Source organism: Tachysurus vachellii, chromosome 19, assembly GCF_030014155.1.
Source record: "Tachysurus vachellii isolate PV-2020 chromosome 19, HZAU_Pvac_v1, whole genome shotgun sequence".
NCBI classification, from domain to species: domain Eukaryota; kingdom Metazoa; phylum Chordata; class Actinopteri; order Siluriformes; family Bagridae; genus Tachysurus; species Tachysurus vachellii.
The window spans coordinates 4,753,726-4,776,303 of record NC_083478.1 but is presented as its reverse complement, the minus strand read 5'-3'; the positions used below and the strand labels follow the sequence as shown (position 1 = coordinate 4,776,303).

The 22,578-nt window shown below is 41.3% G+C and overlaps 2 protein-coding genes across 3 annotated transcripts; both read left to right on the top strand.

Annotated features, from left to right (window-relative positions):
* The first annotated feature begins 557 nt into the window (after nt 1–557).
* Nucleotides 558–5,791, top strand: LOC132862417 (uncharacterized). Of its 2 annotated transcripts, XM_060894420.1 has the most exons (10): nt 558–676; nt 817–1,116; nt 1,260–1,589; nt 3,087–3,167; nt 3,265–3,357; nt 3,469–3,564; nt 3,692–4,021; nt 4,434–4,550; nt 4,668–4,699; nt 5,083–5,791. In XM_060894420.1, exons 1-10 carry the CDS (start codon nt 634–636, stop codon nt 5,341–5,343), a joined length of 1,683 nt encoding a protein of 560 aa, XP_060750403.1. In that variant the 5' UTR covers nt 558–633; the 3' UTR covers nt 5,344–5,791. The 2 variants fall into 2 exon arrangements, with proteins under 2 accessions (XP_060750403.1, XP_060750402.1); XM_060894419.1 differs by having other exon boundaries at nt 3,265–3,564.
* Nucleotides 5,792–7,167: 1,376 nt separating this feature from the next.
* LOC132862578 (uncharacterized) lies at nt 7,168–14,352 on the top strand. The gene is made up of 7 exons (XM_060894650.1): nt 7,168–7,273; nt 7,374–7,673; nt 7,801–8,130; nt 9,161–9,271; nt 9,371–9,408; nt 9,883–10,036; nt 14,148–14,352. Exons 1-7 carry the CDS (start codon nt 7,231–7,233, stop codon nt 14,264–14,266), a joined length of 1,095 nt encoding a protein of 364 aa, XP_060750633.1. The 5' UTR covers nt 7,168–7,230; the 3' UTR covers nt 14,267–14,352.
* Nucleotides 14,353–22,578: the final 8,226 nt, after the last annotated feature.

Here is a 22,578-nt window from a genome sequence, read left to right as displayed (position 1 = left end):
AATTGAATCAGAAGGTAAGGGTTCATGCCTCTAAAGTGCCAAGCTACCATTGCTGGGCCCCTGAACAAGGCTCTTAACATTACATGCTCCAGGGGTGCCACACGATGGCTGACCCTGTGCTCTGATCCTGGGTTTCTAATAACTGGTGATATGGGAAATTTGGGCAGTGGTAGCTCAAGTGGTTAATGTTCTGTGTTGCTAACAATGTTTAGCTGAGTTATTGAGTCACACTGATATTTATAAAAGGTCAACAAAGTTATTATGACATTCCTTGTTCTGTTTTTTGGTTGCCAGTTGTTATGGTGTCAAACAACATTAACCAGGATCAGGTTTAATTTTTTTTTTTTTAATTATATCTGTTTAAAAGCTTCTGGTCAGCTAGTTTTTTGAAAAATAAAGCCTCAGTTACTTGCGACTTTAAATAGATTAAATGGATAAAAAGAAATTTAAAACACAAATCACATTCAGTAATAAAGAGGAAATGAGCAGTGTGAGACACAATATCCTGTCTTAAAAAGGAAATTATGCATCCATTTAAGCAATAACAGCTACAGTAAAAGAAGTTCACTTAAACATTTCCCCGTGTGCTGGAAAGAGCAAAAGAAGAGTAGAAGTGAATTGAAGCTTCTTTCCATGATGAAAAGCCTCCTCATATTTACCCTCTCCCTAATATCAGGTCAGCTGTTTGTTTTTTAAACAAATGTTAATGTTATATAATATAATAATATATAATATAAAAGTCATTGTTTTGTATTATGTTTGTATTAAGGTTATTAGATAGTATTAAAAACATTAGTATATCTGTTTGACTGACAGGTCCAGTGGCCTGTGTTATGACTGGCTACACAGGAGGAAGCGTCCTTATAATATGTGATCTAATATGGGGTTCAGGATTTAGTACATATATTTGTAAGCTGGGATACATATCATGCACAGATATAATACGTACTAACACCACAGAGAACTCTGTTCAAGAGGGAAGATTCAAGCTGTATGAAAACAGTAATGGATTTTTGAGAGTGTTAATCAGGAGGCTGAAGCCACAGGATGCTGGAGTGTACAGAATAGGAGTAGAGGATCAGACGCCCATTGATGTGAAACTGACTGTTCTTAATGGTGAGTAAATATTTATCCTCATGGTATTAATACAACTGAGACATTTTGCCCTTCCATCATTAAGTTATCATTAAGGCATCACAAATTATCATTAAGGCATTATACATCTTTGAGCTTTGTTTTCTTGTTTGTATAATTAACAGATTCTTGTTGTGATGGACCAAAAACAGTGAATGTTTTTCCTGGACAGAATATCAGCATCATCTCTAACTATCCTGTGGTTTACAACAGAGACTACAAGTTTATCATGAAACTTGAAAATGGCAGTGTTTCTAATGCCTTTCTAGATACTTTTAATGTACCCCAGAACAACAGGTTCTCCATTTCTGATGACAGCATTGCTAAAGTTCTCAGTATGAACATCAGTCATGTGACAGAAGCCGATGATGGAGTTTATTTATATGGAATCTTCAACAGAAAGAACTCAATCCAGTATTATTCCTTCTTCAGAGAGATTCATCTGCATGTTAAAGGTGAAACTTCTAATATTGTTGTTTTAAATAAATATGAATATTTACACTAAATGTGAGTGGACAGTATTAAATTCATGTGTAAAGTTTTTAGATCATGCAATTGTTTCTTTTGTGTTAAATACAAAATCTAAAGCACTGATTTCAACTAATTTCAGTACTTAGTCATTAAAACATTAGACCGGATTTCATGCAGACTTTATAGTTTGAGGATAAAGGTAGATGCATAATCATTGTGTTTCACAAAGAATAAATGATTGAATAAATAAATAAATTGTTATTAGAAGGAGCTCTAAGAGTGACTTGGAAGGAGTATTTCATGCATAAGCACCGTTTATAACTAGTACACCTATTACAAACTACACTGTCAACTTATGTAGTGAATAATACTGGTAATAATAATAATAACTCTACTGGAGTGAGTGATGCTGGTAAAGACAAATCATTTCAATAAGTGAGAAAAGAAAAGTGATAAACAGAATGAAAAAGTGAACAGAACTAAAAATTAAACCTAAGCTGTAAAGCCATATGCTGTAGATGGTCCACTTGACATCTTCATCACACAACTATCTATGGATGCCTAAGGCTTACAGATGTCAACTGAACACCATAAATCTTGTTTATTTTTTCTGTTCTGTAACTTCAATAATACTTTTTATGGAAGATCACTTAGATTACAATATAGTTGTACAGATTTTGATCTTGATACATGATCTGCTGCTGTGTCCCAGAATAGAATTAACACAACAAAATGCTTTTGATCAGATGGTACGATATAGCGGTAACTGGTATAAATGAGCTAATAGCTATTAAAAACTAATGAACTGTGGATTCTGGGTTTCCTGAGCACAGGCTCAAATACAACTTGTAGTGAGGAAGGGCTGGCTCAGGGGTTAAGGAGCTGGTCACTGATCAGAAGGTCAGGGTTCACTCATCTGAACTGCCAAGCTACCATTGCTGGGCCCCTGAACAAGGCTCTCAACATTACATTCTACAGGGGTGCCACACGATGACTGACCCTGTGCTCTGACCCCGGCTTTCTAATAACTGGTGATATGGGAAAATTGGGCAGTGGTAGCTCAAGTGGTTAATGTTCTGTTTTGCTGATCAGATGATTTGGGTTCAAGGCTTCTGCTCCAGGGGTGCTGTATCATGGCTGACCTTGTGCTCTGGCCCCAACCTTCAAACTTGGGATATGTGAAGAAAGAATTTTACTGTGTAATGTATAGGTGACAATAATAAAAGTTGGAAAGTTACTGTTCAAGATAAGACTTGTTTACTTGCCACTTTAAATGCATTATATGGAAAAAAAAAACCTCTAACACACTTTATTCAGTAATAAAGACCAAATAAGCAGTGTTCTGCAAAGGGGGTTGAGACAGTGCATATTTAAAACACTGACACAATATCCTTTCTAAAAAGGAAATTATGCAGCCATAAGCCATTAAGCAATAACAACTAAAAGATGTTCACTAAAACATTTCCACTTGTGCTGGAAAGAGCAAAAGAAGAGTAGAAGTGAAGTGAAGCTTTATTCCATGATGAAGATCCTCCTCATCTTCACCCTCTCTCTAATATCAGGTCAGCTGTTTTTTTTAAACCAATATAAAGTCATTGTTTTTTATATTAAGGTTATTCGATAGTATTAAAAACATTAGTATATCTGTTTGACTGACAGGTCCAGTGGGCTGTGTTATGACTGGCTACACAGGAGAAAGCATCGTTATAATATCTGATCTAAAATGGGGTTCAGGATTTAGTACATATATTTGTAAGAAAGGAAGCATATCATGCACAGATATAATACATACTGACACCACAGAAAATTCTGTTCAAGAGGGAAGATTCAAGCTGTATAAAAACAATAATAGATTTTTGATAGTGTTAATCAGGAGGCTGAAGCCACAGGATACTGGAGTGTACAGAATAGGAGTAGAGGATCAGACGCCCACTGATTTGGAACTGACTGTTCTTAATGGTGAGTAAATATTTATCCTCATGGTATTAATACAACTGAGACATTTTGCCCTTCCAACATGAAGCTAAATTATCATGAAGACATTGCACAGCATTGAGCTTTGTTTTCTTGTTTGTATAATTAACAGATTCTTGTTGTGATGGACCAAAAACAGTGAATGTTTTTCCTGGACAGAATATCAGCATCATCTCTAACTATCCTGTGATTTACAACCAAGACATCAAGTTTATCATGAAACTTGAAAATGGCAGTGTTTTTTATGCCATTCTAGATACTCTTGAAAAATCCCAGAACAACAGATTCTCTATTTTTGATGACAGCATTGCTAAAGTTCTCGGTATGAACATCAGTAATGTGACAGAAGCCGATGATGGAGTTTATTTATATGGAATCTTCAACAGAAAGAACTCAATCCAGTATTATTCCTTCTTCAGAGAGATTCATCTGCATGTTAAAGGTGAAACTTCTAATATTGTTGTTTTAAATATATATGAAAATTTACACTAAATGTGAGTGGACAGTATTAAATTCATGTATAAAGTTTTAAGACCTTGCAATTGTTTCTTTTGTGTTAAATACAACATATAAAGCACTGATTTCAACTATGACAATGAATTTCAGTAAGGATGAACTCAATATACATTCTGTAACACTTACAATTTCATTCTGTGTTAATGTTCATTGTTTACATTCAGAGGATCAGTGCATTACAGTCATGATAATGCAAGCTTTAATGTCTTTATGCTCAAAAAGACCAGGAAGTGACCAGGAACACTACTGTGCACACATACACACTACAAAATACATGTTTGTGCTCATGTATGAAGTTGATGTTTTTGGTTCTGTATTGTCTCTGTTTCTTTCTCCAGAATCCTCTGTTAACACCACAATCATCATCATCATCATCATCATCAGTGTGTGTGTGCTGTTGATTGGAGGATTTACACTGTTGCTGATCTACAAGCTGAGACACAAGGGGACACAAGGTATACACACACACACACACACACACACACACACACACACACACAAACTCTTTATTGTGTGTACAGCTTCATTGCTGCAGTCACCTGGAAGAAATTGAACCATTTGTAAAATTACAGGTTCAAGACCTTCATCCCAAGACAATGAACATGTGAGTATTTATGTCTAATTGTTAGACCTACATGTGGATCACTTTTTATTTAGGTTGTTGGGGCTGCAGTGTCACTAAGTCTCTATGCTATAAACCCGATCATATCACACTTTTATGTACACCTGTGTGCTTGTGAGAAAATGTTGATATTCATCATATTGTTGCTACAAAGAATTTTCAGGTAAATTGTTGTGTGAGACTGGGTTGCCAAGCTTCCTTTAATAATTGGCTCTACTTGTGGATGAAAAACAGGACTGTGCAAAGCCATAAAATAGAGAATATGCTGAAAACTCTACAAGTGTTAATACTGTGTTTCTGGGATTGGTGGATATTACACCATCCTACTACAATAAACAGTAACAGTAATTTATTCCTTATTTTAGGCTCCTTCTGTTCATGAGAACAACCTGCCTAATTTACCCACATATGAAAACTTGAAAATAAAAATAAGATCGAATGAGCAGAATCTGGGTTCATCTACAAACCAGTCTGATTCAACGTACCAAACACTGGACCCACTGACCAACCAATCAGATTCAAGCTACATGTCTCTGAGTAACACCGCCGACCAATCACATTCACATTACCAATGTCTGAATGCTAGAACTCAAATGAACTCAGTTTACCAGACCCTTCATTCTTAATGCTATCATTTTTTATTCTTTTCATTATGATGTAAAGTTATTAATTAAAACATAATTGTTGCATAAATTTCTTTTGTATTAGTTTCAGCATGTTGCTATCGGAAAATACTCACCTCAGGGTGTTAATATTTACGCCTAATAACTGATTATTTACCAATAACAGCACACTTTACTGTGTTTTATTTTATACTTACCACATTGCTTTTTCTTTTTCTGTGTTATTATGTTAACTGTGTAACCTTTAAAAAGTTATTTAATGTGAAAACAAATGCTGTAAATATCATCTATATGTGAATGAAATGTTGGTGACGTGGTGAAATGGTTTAACTGACCATTGTGAGTTGGTGAAGATTGTATCATAACACCTGAGTGAAAGTTTTTATTGTGTACATGTCAGTATTATAAGTGTATTTGCATATGAAGTGAAATTTGACTGCAAATTCAAATAATAAAATAACTGTGAATTATTGCTTACTTCAGTAATCAATGTCTTGCTTGTAATGCTTAATCACAGCACAGTGATGTTATATAACTTAGTCTTTAAAACATTAGACAGGATTTCATGCAGACTTTATAGTTTGAGGATAAAAGTAGATGCATAATCATCGTGTTTCACAAAGAATAAATAAATAAATAAATTGTCATTAGAAGGAGCTCTAAGAGTGACTTGGAAGGAGTATTTCATGCATACGCACCGTTTCTAACTAGTACACCTATTAATTATATTACACAAACTACACTGTCAACTTATGTAGTGAATAATACTGATAATAATAATAACTGTACTGGAGTGAGTGATGCTGGTAAAGACAAATCATTTCATGAAGTGAGAAAAGAAAAGTGATGAAAAGAATGAAAAATTGAACAGAAATAAAAATTAAACCTAAGCTGTAAAGCCATATGCTGTAGATGGTCCACTTGACATCTTCATTACACAACTATCTATGGATGCCTAAGGCTTACAGATGTCAACTGAACACCATAAATCTTGTTTATTTTTTCTGTCCTGTAACTTCAATAATACTTTTTATGGAAGATCACTTAGATTACAATATAGTTGTACAGATTTTGATCTTGATACATGATCCGCTGCTGTGTCCCAGAATAGAATTAACACAACAAAATTCTTTTGATCAGATGGTACGATATAGCGGTAACTGGTATAAATGAGCTAATAGCTATTAAAAACTAATGAACTGTGGATTCTGGGTTTCCTGAGCACAGGCTCAAATACAACTTGTAGTGAGGAAGGGCTGGCTCAGGGGTTAAGGAGCTGGTCACTGATCAGAAGGTCAGGGTTCACTCATCTGAACTGCCAAGCTACCATTGCTGGGCCCCTGAACAAGGCTCTCAACATTACATTCTACAGGGGTGCCACACGATGGCTGACCCTGTGCTCTGACCCCGGCTTTCTAATAACTGGTGATATGGGAAAATTGGGCAGTGGTAGCTCAAGTGGTTAATGTTCTGTTTTACTGATCAGATGATTTGGGTTCAAGGCTTCTGCTCCAGGGGTGCTGTATGATGGCTGACCTTGTGCTCTGGCCCCAACCTTCAAACTTGGGATATGTGAAGAAAGAATTTTACTGTGTAATGTATAGGTGACAATAATAAAAGTTGGAAAGTTACTGATCAAGATAAGACTTGTTTACTTGCCACTTTAAATGCATTAAATGGAAAGAAACCTCTAACACAAATCACATTCAGTAATAAAGACCAAATAAGCAGTGTTCTGCAAAGGGGGTTGAGACACTGACACAATATCCTTTCTAAAAAGGAAATTATTCAGCCATTTAAGCAATAACAACTAAAAGAAGTTCACTAAAACATTTCCCCTTGTGCTGGAAAGAGCAAAAGAAGAGTAGAAGTGAAGTGAAGCTTTATTCCATGATGAAGATCCTCCTCATCTTCACCCTCTCTCTAATATCAGGTCAGCTGATTGTTTTTTTAAACCAATATAAAGTCATTGTTTTTAATATTAAGGTTATTCGATAGTATTAAAAACATTAGTATATCTGTTTGACTGACAGGTCCAGTGGGCTGTGTTGTGACTGGCTACACAGGAGGAAGCATCGTTATAATATCTGATCTAAAATGGGGTTCAGGATTTAGTAAATATATTTGTAAGCTGGGAAGCATATCATGCACAGATATAATACGTACTGACACCACAGAAAATTCTGTTCAAGAGGGAAGATTCAAGCTGTATAAAAACAGTAATAGATTTTTGAGAGTGTTAATCAGGAGGCTGAAGCCACAGGATACTGGAGTGTACAGGATAGGAGTAGAGGATCAGACGCCCATTAATATGAAACTGACTGTTCTTAATGGTGAGTAAATATTTATCCTCATTCTATTAATACAACTGAGACATTTTGCACTTCCAACATAAAGCTAAATTATCATGAAGACATTGCCCAGCATTGAGCTTTGCTTTCTTGTTTGTATAATTAACAGATTCTTGTTGTGATCAACCAAAAACAGTGAATGTTTTTCCTGGACTGAATATCAGCATCATCTCTAACTATCCTGTGATTTACAACCGAGACTTCAAGTATATCATGAAACTTGAAAATGGCAGTGTTTTATATGACATTCTAGACACTTTTGAAAAATCCCAGAACAACAGGTTCTCTATTTTTGATGACAAAAGTGCTAAAGTTCTCGGTATGAACATCAGTAATGTGACAGAAGCCGATGATGGAGTTTATTTATATGGAATCTTCAACAGAAAGAACTCAATCAAGTATTATTCCTTCTTCAGAGAGATTCATCTGCAAGTTAGAGGTAAAGATTTTACTAATGTTGTTTTAAATATATTTGAATATATACATACAATAACAGATCATACTACTGAGAGACATTACTGTCAGGGGATCAGCATGTTACTGTAAGGCAATCTGTGAGTTACTATATGAGGACTACTTTGTTACTGTGTTAGGATCAGTGTCTTACATTCAGGGAATCAGTTTGTTACAGCCAGTGGATCAGTGTGTTACTGTCAGGGGATCAGTGAGTTACAGTCAGGGGCTCAGTTTGTTACTGTTCAGGGATCAGTTTGTTAGTGTCAGAGGATCACTTTCTTAATATAAGGGGTTTAGTTTGTTACTGTCTGGTGATCACTGTGTTAAAATTAGAGAATCGGTGTGTTACAGTCAGGGGATCAGTTTGTTACACAGCGAGTGGATCTATTGGTTACTGTCAAGGGATCAGTTTGTTACAGCGGGGTCCACATTAGTAACAAGTTCATTATTGGAACCAGAAAGTTCCTAGTTGATCTTATTTCAGTATCAGGATACTTCAGATCCTAATGTCTTTCTTCTACAAAGTGACATCATTGAACTGAGGGCAGGAATGAGCTCTTCTCACTCACTCACTCATTTTCTACCACTCATCCAAACTATCTCGGGTGTCATCGGGCATAAAGGCAGGATACACCCTGGACGGAGTGCCAACCCATCGCAGGGCACACACACACTCATTCAATCACACACTACGGACAATTTTCCAGAGATGCCAATCAATCTACCATGCATGTCTTTGGACCGTGGGAGGAAACCGGAGTATCCGGAGGAAACCCCCGAGGCACGGGGAGAACATGCAAACTCCACACACACAAGGCGGAGGCGGGAATCGAACCCCCAACACTGGAGGTGTGAGGCGAACATGTTAACCACTAAGCCACGGTGCCCCCAATCAGCTCTTCTGTACACGCATATTCACTATAACATACAAAATTATGGTTATGTATAAAGATTAAGTTAATGTACAACTTTAGTTTGTTCCTGTTCTGTATTGTCTCTGTTTCTGTATCCAGAACCTTCCAGTGCCAACATCATCATCATCAGTGTGTGTGTCATTTTGGTTCTGCTGCTGATTTGCGGATTTGCACTGATGGTCTACAAGCTGATACACATGAGAACAGAAGGTAGAATTTCTTGTCTATAACATGTGCAACTTAAAATATCCATCAGTAAAAACTGTTAGTGTAAGCTGGAAGAAAATGAGTCTTTTCTTTTGTGTATAATAACAGGTCCACCACCTTCTGCCAAAGACAGTGCCCAGGTCAGTGTTTATCTCTGAATGTGTTATGTGTTTTCAAGCTGAATAAGAAGAAATATAATCAAAGGTCTTTTACAGGAGCATTTAGACAAAAATGTGTGTGTTATTAGTAGAATTATGGTTTGTTCCATAAATGTCTGTACCCTACAATAAGTTGAGTATGTGTAAATTCACATATGCGTAAAGTATAAATTATAAATATGGATGAATATCCAGCTATTTTGTGTGCTGTTTCAAATTAATTACAAAAAATAATCAAAAGATAAATCCATAAAATAAGACACATAGCACAAGTCATTCAATTCAATTAGGGCAAAAGTCAAGGCATCCTTAAAAAAAGGATTAGTGTGTCTCTATGGTAACTGACAGCTGACCTCTGTTACTGACATGTATACATGAAATTGTTCAGGTGCTTGCATCAGATGTGTATTTGTTATATTTTTTTTATTATACATTTTCATTCTTGTCAACTTGCAGGTTCCCCCTGTTCCTCGCATCTACGAGGAAGTCAATCAGACCAAACATGTGTCTGCAACAGACACTGAACTTTATATGAATGCTCCATCACAGAGCCCTAATAGAGAGATCATCTCCACAGTAGAACCACCACAGCATCAGCAACCAGAGGAGGGTGCTAGGGAGGAGAACCCAAACGCAGGCCAATTTCCAAAAACAAGAGTATATTGGAATAACAAAAAGGTATATATATCAGCATATATATAATATATATATATCAAATGCACAGGAGATGTAGCCGGGAAAAGTCTATCGCGATCAATCGCAAAACCGGAAGAACCGCAAAAAAACTCGACCACAGAGAGGATAGTGGAATAGCCATCAGAAAGAGGGAGACCGGTAACAAAATCAAGTGAAATGTGAGACCAAAGTCTGTAAGGGATCGGCAGGGGACGCAGGAGGCCAGCTGGGCGAGATCGGGAACTCTTGTGTTGCGCACATACTGGACAGGCCGTGACAAAGTCCCGTGCGTCACGTCTGAGTGAGGGCCACCAGAAACGTCGCTGGAGGACCGATAGGGTCCGCGGGAAACCGGGGTGACAGAAAAGCCGGGAGTTGTGACACCACTGAAGAACTTGGGAACGGAGCTGGTCAGGGACATAGAGTTTGCCTTCAGGACAGTCAGTAGGAACCGGCAGGTTAGACACGGCTTGCTGAACCCTCCTCTCTATCCCAAGTCGGAGCGCCCGAACAGTGACGGAGTGGGGAAGAATGAGTTCAGCGATGGCCTCAACGGGATCGGGGGAGAACTGACGAGAGAGAGCATCAGGCTTCCCATTCTTCGTTCCCGGCCGATAAGACAGCACAAAGTTAAACCTGCCAAAGAAGAGTGCCCAATGAGCCTGTCTGGGTTTCAGTCTCTTGGCAGTTCGGAGATACTCAAGATTTTTATGGTCAGTCCAGACCAGAAACGGTTGTTCCGCACCCTCCAACCAATGCCGCCATTCCTCCAGGGCGAGTTTGACTGCCAGTAACTCACGTTCGCCGATAGTGTAGTTCCGTTCGGACGAGGAGAGACGGCGGGAAAAGAAAGCACACGGGTGAAGTTTATTGTCCTTGATGTCCCTTTGAGACAAAACGGCCCCAACACCGGTATCAGATGCATCAACTTCAACCACAAATTGTTGCGTGGAATCCGGCAAGAAGAGGATGGGGGCAGAGGTAAAAAGCTGCTTCAGCTTCTTGAAGGCTTGCTCAGCTTGAGGCCCCCAAGAGTAGGGTTGAAGGGGAGAAGTTAGCTGGTGCAAGGGTGCAGCGACCGAGCTGAAGCCCCGGATGAATCGCCGATAGAAATTGGCAAATCCCAAGAACTGCTGGAGCTGCTTACGTGTTCCAGGGCAGGGCCAATCCCTAACAGCCTTGATTCTATCAGGATCCATCCGAACACTCCCTGCAGCCAGAATGAAGCCCAAGAAGGTGGTTTTCGTGACATGGAAATCACATTTCTCTGCCTTCACATATAACTGGTTCTGCAAAAGCCTCTGGAGCACTGCACGGACGTGACGGGTGTGTTCCTCAGGTGTGCGGGAGAAAATGAGGATGTCGTCCAGGTAAACAAACACGAATAGGTTTAACATGTCCCGTAAAACATCATTAACCAGAGCCTGGAACACTGCTGGGGCATTAGTGAGGCCGAACGGCATCACCAGGTACTCGTAATGACCAGTAGGAGTGTTGAATGCGGTCTTCCATTCATCACCCTCCCGGATGCGGACTAGGTGATAGGCGTTCCGAAGGTCCAGCTTGGAGAAAATGGTGGCTCCCTGGAGGAGCTCAAAAGCGGAAGCCATGAGTGGCAACGGGTAGCGATTCTTGATGGTGATGGCATTAAGGCCCCGATAGTCGATACAGGGCCGTAAAGTCCCATCCTTCTTCTCCACAAAGAAAAACCCTGCACTGGCTGGGGATGATGACGGACGAATAATACCTGACTCCAAGGACTCCTGTATATACCGGGTCATGGCTTCCCTTTCAGGCTTGGATAGGTGGTAAAGGCGCCCCCGGGGGGGGGCAGTGCCCGGCAGGAGGTCGATAGCACAGTCATAAGGTCTATGCGGTGGCAGGGAAGTGGCACGAGCTCTACTGAACACTAGTCCCAGATCATGGTATTCAGCAGGCACCAGAGAGAGGTCGGATGGCAGGTCCTCCTTGACTGAATACGAGCGGGGTGTCAAGGTGGTCAGGCAATGAGTCTGGCAGTAGATCCCCCAACCAAGGACCCGGCCACTGGACCAATCCAGGTGAGGGTTATGTTTCTGAAGCCAAGGTAATCCAAACATGACTGGGGCATGGGGCGAAGGGATAACCAGGAAGGAGATCCACTCCGTGTGTTCATTGGTGACAGACACCAGCAGGGGCTTGGTGCGGTAGCGAGCTCGGTGAAGGATATGGCCATCCAGGGCCCGTACCTGGAGGTTGGTGGGTAGAGGTTCAGTCTCGATCTCCAGCTGACGCACTAACTCCTCATCGAGGAACTCCGCGTCAGCCCCAGAGTCAACAAAGACCGCTAGATCATGTTCTTGGCTCTTGATCTGGAAACGTGCTCGGAGAAGTGGCTTAGGGGAGGCTAGACACCAGAGGCTCGCCGCGGGCTCCTCCTTCAACGGCGAGCCCTGTCTTTTGCTGGGCACGCGAAGGCAAAGTGTCCTGCCTTGCCACAGTAAAGACAGAGGTCGTGGGCCCGGCGCCGCTCCTTTTCTGCAGAGGACAGGAAACGCCGTCCTATCTCCATGGGCTGGGGAGGTGGAGGCGAGTGCGATCTGTTAGATTCAGAGCGGGGCTTCACATATGGGTTTCGGGGAGGCAAGTATGATCTGCCTGGTTCGACATGAGGCTTGGCATACGGGGTTCTGGGAGGCCAGGAACGGGTTGGGCGTCCCTCCTCTCTTCGTTCCTGGATACGGCGATCGATCCTGGTTGCCAGACAAACCAGGTCGTCAAGCTCATCGGGGAGTTCTCGGGCCGCGAGTTCATCCTTCACCTGGGGGGCCAAGCCACGGTAGAACGCGTCATAGAGCGCTGTGGGGTTCCACCCACTGTCCCCAGCTGCCATGCGGAAATCCACAGCATACTCCGCCACGGAGCGAGACCCCTGAGATGATTCAAACAGGGCTCGAGTGGCGTCCAGCTTGGGTAGCGTGGAGTCAAAAACCTTGCGCAGTTCTGCTGAAAAGGCATCAAATGAAGAACAGATGAAAGTCTGACGTTCCCACTCTGCTGTAGCCCAGATCTTGGCCTTGCCAGATAACAAGGAGATGACGTACGCTACCTTAGACCGATCCGAAGGGAAGGAGGAGGGTTGGAGCTCAAAAATCACTGAGCACTGCATCAGGAACGCGCGGCAAAGTCCCGCCTCTCCAGTGAAGCGCTCGGGGTGAGGCAGATGTGGCTCCCGCATGGGGTTTTGGTTTTGCTCCACCATGGGTAGGGGGGGCTGGGCCGGTGGCCTCAGAAATGGTGAGGAGGCCTGTGCCGTGGTGAGCATGCTCATGCGCCGAATGAGTTCATTAGTGGATGAGGCTATCTCCTTGAGTTGACGTTCGTGAGCAGCGGAGGATTTAGACAAGGAGTCGAGCTGTGACTGTAACTCCTGAGATCCTGCTGGGTTCATTGTTGGCCAGATGATACTATCAGCAACCAGAGGAGGGTGCTAGGGAGGAGAACCCAAACGCAGGCCAATTTCCAAAAACAAGAGTTTATTGGAATAACAAAAAGGTATATATATCAGCATATATATAATATATATATATATCAAATGCACAGGAGATGTAGCCGGGAAAAGTCTATCGCGATCAATCGCAAAACCGGAAGTTCGATACACGAAAAGTAATCCACATAGAAAAAAAAGGAAGTAATCCAAGCATGGGCAACAGTAATCCGAACAGGAAAAGAAGAAATCCAAACGGCAAAAAGCCGGAGAGCAAAAAACCGGAAAAACACCCGGCAGCAAAAATGAAACAAAAACTCACGAAGTAAATCCCAGGGGAAATCCGAGCCGGGAAGTCCACACGGATATAAACTGCAGCGAGGCGCAGAAAACCACACGGACCGGAAGAAGGCAGGAGCGACTAACAAATCGCGACGTCGTGACGAGAGATCATCTGGCGATAATCCAGCGTAAACGGCGCGCTTAAATAGCGCTGCCGAGTATAAAAGTCATGCGACGGGGATGACGTCACAAATGAGCGCCGCGAGGGTGAGCTTCGGAGGAGTACGCTGACAACAAGAAAAAAATCTCACTTACACCTCTGTGAGTTTCCCGAAGAATCCAGATGATGCTGCAATCACCTTCAGTAAGGAGGAATCTACTGAGTATGCCACTGTCCAGCGCACCTCAAAACTGTAATAATTTAATTATGTTTTCACCAAAATGTGCTTTCAACAGAATATAATTTTTACAATGTCAAAAATTTATGAAATATACGAAATCATATTTTCTTTTGTAACCACAAATGTTTTTGTCACTTTGAACTGTACCTGTATTCAAATAACAAATAAAAGCCACTTGACATTAAATGAGCAAACTGCAAACTGTTATGGTTTTAGTATGTTGTGCGGCAGAATCTTGAGTGATGCGACAGTGTAGAGAAAACCGTCTCAGCAGTGATTTGAGAAACAAATCACTAAGAAGCTCAAACAGACTGATCTGCCTCTCATGCTAATATCAGACAGATCAGGTCAGTGTTTGTATCTGCATTCTCATCATGATAAAATGACATTGTACTATACTCACATTTGAAGTAGTTCTTGATTGATCCTGAGCTCTGGTTACCGTTTGTTCAGTGTTCTGTCTGTGTGTTTATTCTGGGTTCTCTGGTTTTTCTCCATCTTCTAAGAACATGCAGTTTGGTGACTTTAATTTGCCAAACTAGAACTTTCCTCCGTGAAACAGACAGAGAAAACTTCAACAGAAGTAAAGAAGTAGAAGTGAAGTGAAGCTTGATTTTTGTTAATTGTTTTATCTCAATTACTGTCGGTACTAATTTTGGTTCTTTTTTGGCACTGAAACATTTTTGTATTTCGGCAATTGATGATTAAAGAACTACTTCTAAACACTGGGCCTACACTGCATATGAAGCGGTATGATGGAGTTGTAACAGAGACAGATAGGGCCTTTTTACACCTGGTCACTTCACGTGTTGTCTCTGATCCGATAGCTATCTGATTTGTTAAAACTGTTCCATTTACATTAGGCCACATAAATGCGTCTTGGCGAATCAGATATCAATCTGATCTTTCTACTCCTGCCCAATATGCAAATATATTTTACCTCATTTCCAGGGTAATTTAATTGTATCACGCTTTTTTGTATGCAGTTGCTACAAAAACAGCATTTACTGTTTGCTGCATTTTCGCTGGCGGCAGCAGTGCATTTTAAGACCAAACGAGACACCTGGGTGAAAGATCGGAGCCAGCACTGATGGGAAAACATATTTGTTTCTGGCGCGATGCACGACTCGCGAGTCACCTGCGAGTGACGTACTTCCGTTTGGGAGGAGTATAGCGCTGACGTATGTGGCTTGAACAACCACATTCATTTACACCTGACCAGTTCCATCTGAAACACGTCCCAGACCAACTCCTGAAGTGGTTTGTGCGATCGGATTTATATCCGTCTCAAAACCATTTCGGAGGGCATTTACACCTGGTCTTTTTACGATCGGATAGCTATCGGATCACAGAAAATGCATGAAGTGACCAGGTGTAAAAAACCCCATAGGCAAATAGAATGTTAGACCTACATAGCAATGGAATAACCAACTATTGTCCCTCTCAGTAGTCCTTAAAAACCTAAGTGTGGAAATATATGTGTTTTTTATTATTATTGTTATAATTTTTACTGTTATTATTATTGTTATTGCTATTGTTATTAATAATAACAATAACAATAATAACAATAACAATGATAATAATCATAACAATAACAATGATAATAATAATAATAATAATAATAATAATAATAATAATAATTATTATTATTATTATTATTATTATTATTATTATTATTTATCATACATTGTTGGGACGTTTGGGAGGTTGTATCTAACGATTGTATGCGAAGGAGGTTCTAATACCCCTAGCCTATCTCTCTGTGTGTCAGTCAGAACACAGGTGACTGGATCAGAACCGTAGTTGCAAATCAGGTGCTTTATTACAAGTTTGAAGGTACACAGTTCGTGTTGGAGGGCATGTAGATGCAGATGGGTGTAGTAATGAGGTATGGAGTAATATAATGTGATGTGATAAGGTGTAATGCTACAGCATGGTTTTATATCAGAAGAGAGTAGGAATGAACATAACCATTAGTAGGATGTTTCATAGGCACATTAACACACACAATGATAACTATTGATGACAATTGATAACTATTGATGACAAATAAGGCCTTAACAAACAGTACACACTTAAATATGGTGCTGCATGTCACATAAGCATAACCAGCAGGTTAACTAAGGCATACATCAATAATACGGCTCAGTCACTAAATACACTATTCAAATACAACTCATAAGGATCAACTCACAGCTTACTGAGAGTAATAAACACACACAAAAAAGAGCTAACAGCATAAACATGATTAACAACTTGACAAAGAGCATGAACGCACGAAACACACTAGCTTAGCATTAGCGCAATCTCTCAGAGTAACAGCACTTGCATGCTAAAAATTATCAGGACTTAAAGAACAGCTACTATAACTGTCAGGAAATGTCTAGTACACAAACTAGTACTCACAATTAGTCATGCACGCACACCAATTTAATAGTGAAGCCATACTGGTTACTCCACAGAAAGTGCTCTCTCTATGTTTGATGGCATATTCCATATCAGGAAGGTAAGAGACAAAGAGAGGAGGCAACTTCTCCTTTTGGTGCAGCAGAAACTCTTAGCCATGAAGCCATTGGTTAGGAACAAGGAAATCCTGCACGTTCGTGCTGCGGGTGAGATCGTCTGCTGGGTTTCTCTCTGAGTCTTATTGAAACCAATGAACTTAGGACTGGACCAGGCAGTAGAAGTGGTTGAGGTTCAGCCTGTCATACTCAAAGGAACAGTTAAACACTAGGCAATCTTTACCATTATAGCTGACAAAGTAATGGGAAATGTCCCAGTTCTCTCCAGTGGTCTTGCCCTCCCCCGGGGTAACTTCATTACTGTGCCAGATAGCTCCAGCTTCTTTATCTCAGACTTGTAATTGTCCACCTTCTCTGGCATCTATGCCAGCCAATTAAGCCTTGGCATTATGACCTCCTTGTGTCCCTGCAAAGTCCACCTCTTACAGGTCCCTGCAAAGTCCAGCTGGGCCTCATCTGTATGGCTGCAGTGGAGTGATGAGGTGAGTATTGTCGGCTCTGACAAGCAGTAGTGGGCAGACTCACTTAAAAGTCTGCAATGGAAGGTTCTTGAGATGTTGCTACCTCTTCAGGACAACCTGGTCGGCAAAACCCAGATGCTCAGCAGTGAAGGCAGTTGTGATCCAGAAGAGTTATTGGGGAAACCTGAAAGGAGACTGAAGAACCAATGATTGTCTGTACCTCCTTCCGTTCCTCTGTTTTAACAAGATCTCATGGAATTAGTGGACTGATTCGCTGACGTCTTCTGCACAATGCCAGGCCGCACCCACATCGTTCAGCATTAGATCAAAACCTCTCCTGGGACGGTGGCTTGCCAGCAGCCGTATCGGTTCCCGGAGGCCCACCGTCATGCTATAGAGGAAGAAGTGGCCAAAATGCTGCAGTAGGGAATCATCGAGGAGTCCACTAGACCCTGGTCAAGCCCAATCATCATGGTGCCCAAGCCAGATGGAACCATCTGGCTCTGCAACAACTTCCGGAGGCTCAACCAGGTGTCTGAGTTAGACAGCTACCCCCTTCCCCGGGTAGATGATGCCACAGAGCAAGCTTTCCAGCACTTCCAGCACAAAAAACATGCTGATCAATTGGCCATTCCCTTGTAATCCGGACTTTGACCGTCCATTCATCATCCACACAGACGCCTCCAACACAGGACTAGGTCAGTCTCCTGTCTCAGCAGTTTGAGGATGAGTAGCACCCGGTCCTATTCATCTCACGGAAGCTCACCCCGCCTAGAAGAACTATACCACCCTGGAATTTGAGGCTCTGGCAATAAAGTGGGCCATCGAGGAATTGCGGTACTAGCTAGCTGGGTGCCACGCAACACTGACCACACCCTACTGCAATGGATGGCATAGGCCAAGGATTCAAATGCCTGAATAACCACTTTCGTTCATATCATTGCAGGATTTCACATTCCAGTTTAAGCACTGTGTGGGAGCCCAACACAGAAAAACAGACTGTCTCTCTCGCAGATACACCCGCTGGGCATGTCATCTATTAGGCATGGGCTTCGAGCTAAAGGGGGGCCCCATCAAAGCACAAAAAACATTCCTAACCCCCGAATCTCCCTGTGGCAGAAGAAACCGTGCTGCTGAGTGCGGCTGCAAGGAAGGACAATGAAAAGCGTGCCAAAACCGGAGGATCGGCCTATAACACCTCACCCTCCAGGAGAAGGCAATGTTTAAATTAGTATTATCTGAGGAAAAAATACTTTGCATGTTGAAATTATAGTCTGGTTGTGTTTATAATTATATGACTTGACTGGAGCTAGTATTTTTATGTCATTTTGTTACAGATTCACGTGGAAAAGCTGGAGGATGCCATTGAATAGAAACCACTAAACACAACTGAAGAAGGTATTTATTTTAATTTGTTAATAAAGAGTAATGTGTTTAATTTAAAGGATGTGTATACTGTAAATTAATTTAAATGTATTTAAGGACATGAAATCAGATCTTTATCATCACAAAACAAACTTTATCATCCACCATTTCCATAAAATTAATTTTATTTTTCAGATGTGATGCATCCTGCAAAAAAAAAAATGAAAGCCAAGGATTTGGAGACCTGTCCCCTATCAAGGTCTGCTAGTGTAATCAGCAGAAAAAAGTTACTCATATACAGATCTATGGCCCCTCTGGCACTGACTGAAAGTGCACTGGACTGGTGGAAGTCACACGAGACAGAACTACTGTACCAGTCCTGGCATCTCTGGAAAATTGTCCGTAGTGTGTGATTGCATGAGTGAATCAGAGTGTGTGTGTGTGCCCTTGGATGGGTTGGCACTCTGTCCAGGGTGTATCCTGCCTTGACACCTGAGCACAGGCTCCCCGTGACCCGAGTTAGTTCGGATAAGCGGTAGAAAATGAGTGAGTGAGAGTGAGTGAGTTCTTGGATCAAATCAAAAACCTCATAATTTGAATCGATTCACTGTCTACCCTTAAGATTCACAGCTGTAGTAATTATGGGTTTTACACTGCTATTGAGTGGGGCCTATCCAGTGCGATGTACAAAAGTGTTTTTAAGTCTGTATCACTGAATACCTTAACTCTGGTTCACTAGGTTACAGACTTAAGATACCATGAGCCTAAAACACTGTTAATTTTATTTTTTTTTATTTGTTTTTAAATACACACATACAACAAACATGGGATAAAGTGCTAGTTCAAGTATTTAATGAAGAAGTAGGTCATCAACCGTCGTTTGAAGACAGTCAGTGACTCAGCTGTCCGAACCCCTAGGGGAAGTTCATGCCACCACCTCGGTGTCAGAACAGAAAAGAGCCTTGTAGTATACTTACCTCTTACCCTGAGAGACTATGAGAACAATCGAGCAGTGCCGCTCCGTTTCCGGTTTCTCCGAGGAGGACGTCTCTTCACTTCTTCCGCGCAGGGTGCTGCGGGCCCGAGGCGGGGGATCTTTCCCGCCCTCCCGCCCTTTTCCTCAGTTCGTCGAGGCGAGGGTTTGGTCGCTGTGTGTCGGGGGATGCTGCTCGGCACTACAGCTCGGCGGTGGACGTCACTCGGCCTTACAGCTTGGCTGTGGACTTCGCTCGGCCCTTCAGCTCAGATGCGGACATCACCTCGACCCTTCAGCTCGGCTGTGGACGTTGCTCGGCCCTCTCTGCCTGCGCCGCCGTGTGCCCTGCTCCCCTCACCTGCCTCGCCGTGTGCCTTGGCTCCCCTCGCCTACCTCGCAATGGTCCTTGCTCCCCCCACTGGCCTCGCCGTCATCCTTGCTCCCCTCACCTGGCAATCGGCGTGGGCCTCGCACAGCCCCCCCCCCTCCCCGGACCTTGTCGGGTTTTGCCACTTCGGGAGCCACACCTTAAGGGGGGGATTCTGTCAGGGATCAGTGCGGATCTGTCAGGGATCAGCACAGACTTTTGGACACGTACTATTGTTTGTTTGTTTTTTGTCATGTGTCTGCCCCGCCTTCGTCTGCTCCTCCCTGTCTCCACACTTGGTCCCCATTGTGTGATTGACTTGTCTGTGTATATATGTGAGCCGCGTTGCCGATGGCAGCACGGATTCATTAGTTACGTTCGTTCCCCGTGTAGTGTGGAGATGTTTATTTGTCTTCCTTATGTATTAAACCCCTTTCATTTGAAGCTACTGTATCCTGCGTACGGGTCTGTCTCCTTCCTTCCGCATCCGGGGGCAAGACAGCGAGGTACAGTGTGAGGAGTGATGACGGCTTTTTCACAGGTACACTCTTAACACTCGCATGAATTTTGTTATGTTATGAATGTTATGAATTTGTCACAAACATTTCACTGTCATCTAAACTTACAGACAACCTGAAAAACAGGGAGAAATGTTCAAGACAGCGATACTTTTACAAGAATGAGGAAAAATCACCTTATTCCCCTTATTCTAATGTGTTTGTGTGAAGACAAAAGCAATCAAACTCAGCGCATTAGCGGATTCACTTAATTTGATGGTTACCGATCGTAGGTAATAGTTATTCAATTCAAGAACGAGTTTTGCTACTTCAAAACGATTAAATTTTATCCGACGCACAATAACATTCGATTCGATTAATAATTTTGAATATTTTAGGCAGCTGAGCAAATAAATTCCATTTTGGGGAAATTTATGACCATTCAGCAACTTGATCCAGAACTTACCTTACTTTACCTGCTTTGATGCATTTTAAGCAAGATAAAATACTACTACTGGTATATATTCAATGCCCCCAAACGTTTTTTTAAACATTGCATACATTTCCTGAACATTTAAGAAATACTGCAAAGTGCAGAAATACAACAAAGTGCAAGTGCAACTGGCAGTAATATCACATGCAGTGCAATTAAAACATGGTAGTTAATGTTCAAATACAAAATTTATTTGTTTAGCACGTTTAACAAGCAAAAAAAGGTAAAACAAAAGGTTAATATAAAGATTAATATAATACAAAAATTCAAGATTTATATTAGATATATTTAAATGTGTTTGTATTTATCCCTGATGAGCAAGTCTGAGGTGACTCAGGTGACTATGGCAAGGAAAAACTCCCTTGAAGGGTAAAGTAAGAAACCTTGAGAGAAGCCAGACTCATTTGGGTGTGAAAATATACAGTCTGACACTCTGTCCTCAAAGACCACATGAAGTTGGCATCTCCCCTTAGTATGTCCAAATACTTCATGAAGCAATGTCCAACTGGAGCTGGTACATCTCTAGATTCCTCGGGATCCTCACATGGTTGGCCTCATCTCAGTGAAGGTCCAAAATCTTCATGGCACCAAAGACGATCGGAGCTTTACAATTTCTGGATGCCTCGGGATGGGTAGAAAGAGAGAAGCAGTGGAGAGGGATTATCATATCTGCCAAGATTATGGGAAGTATTATGTGTATACCTGACCAAAGATGAAAGATAAATGAAAGATAAAAACCTATATTTAAAAAATATTTTTTATATAAAAAATCTATATTTAAACTGGGACAGTGTGTCTGAGCCATCAGGAAGTCTATTCCAAAGTTTGGGAGCTAAATATGAAAATGCCCTACCACCTTTAGTAGACTTTGATATTCTGGGAATTATCAGAAGTCCTGAGTTTTGTGATGTCAGAGAGCATGAAGTTACATGCTGTTAGTCATTTCATCTAGATCATTTGCGTTTAAGGGTTTAGTAAGAAGTTGAGACAGATCAATCAGGTTATTTGTGAATCTGTCTTTAGTGGTCGGAATAATAGTTCTACCGAGTTGATAATGTGGTGAGACACGGTTAGTCTGTTCTATAGGTAGTGTGTACATTATGAGGTAATGGTCTGTGATGTCATCACTTTGAGGTATGATATCTATATCAGTGACATCTATTCTGTGTCATATTATTAAATCTAGCGTATGATTAAGACAATGTGTTGGTCTAGTGATGTTTTAGGAGGTCCATAAATGTGAGTCCTAAAGTATGTATTGTCATCATGAATGTTAAAATCTCCTACAATTAACTCTTTATCAAAATTAACCAATAGGTCTGAAAGAAAACCTGCAAATTCTCTAAGAAAATCAGTGTAGGGCCCTGGGGGTCTATACACAGTTGCTAGAGCAAGGGACATCAGGGATTTTTTTGTGTGCATGTGGGAGAGTGAAACATAAAGAACAAGAGCTTCAAAGGAATTAAATCTAGACCGTGTTCTCTGAGTAACAGTAAATAAATCGTTAAAGATTGTGGCAACACCACCTCCATGACCAGTCTGATTAGGCTCATGCTTATAGATATATCCTGACCGGGAAGACTCATTTAGACCAACGTAATAATTCCTTTTAGCATGAATGGAGTTTCAGGAAGAGTTTGACCAAAT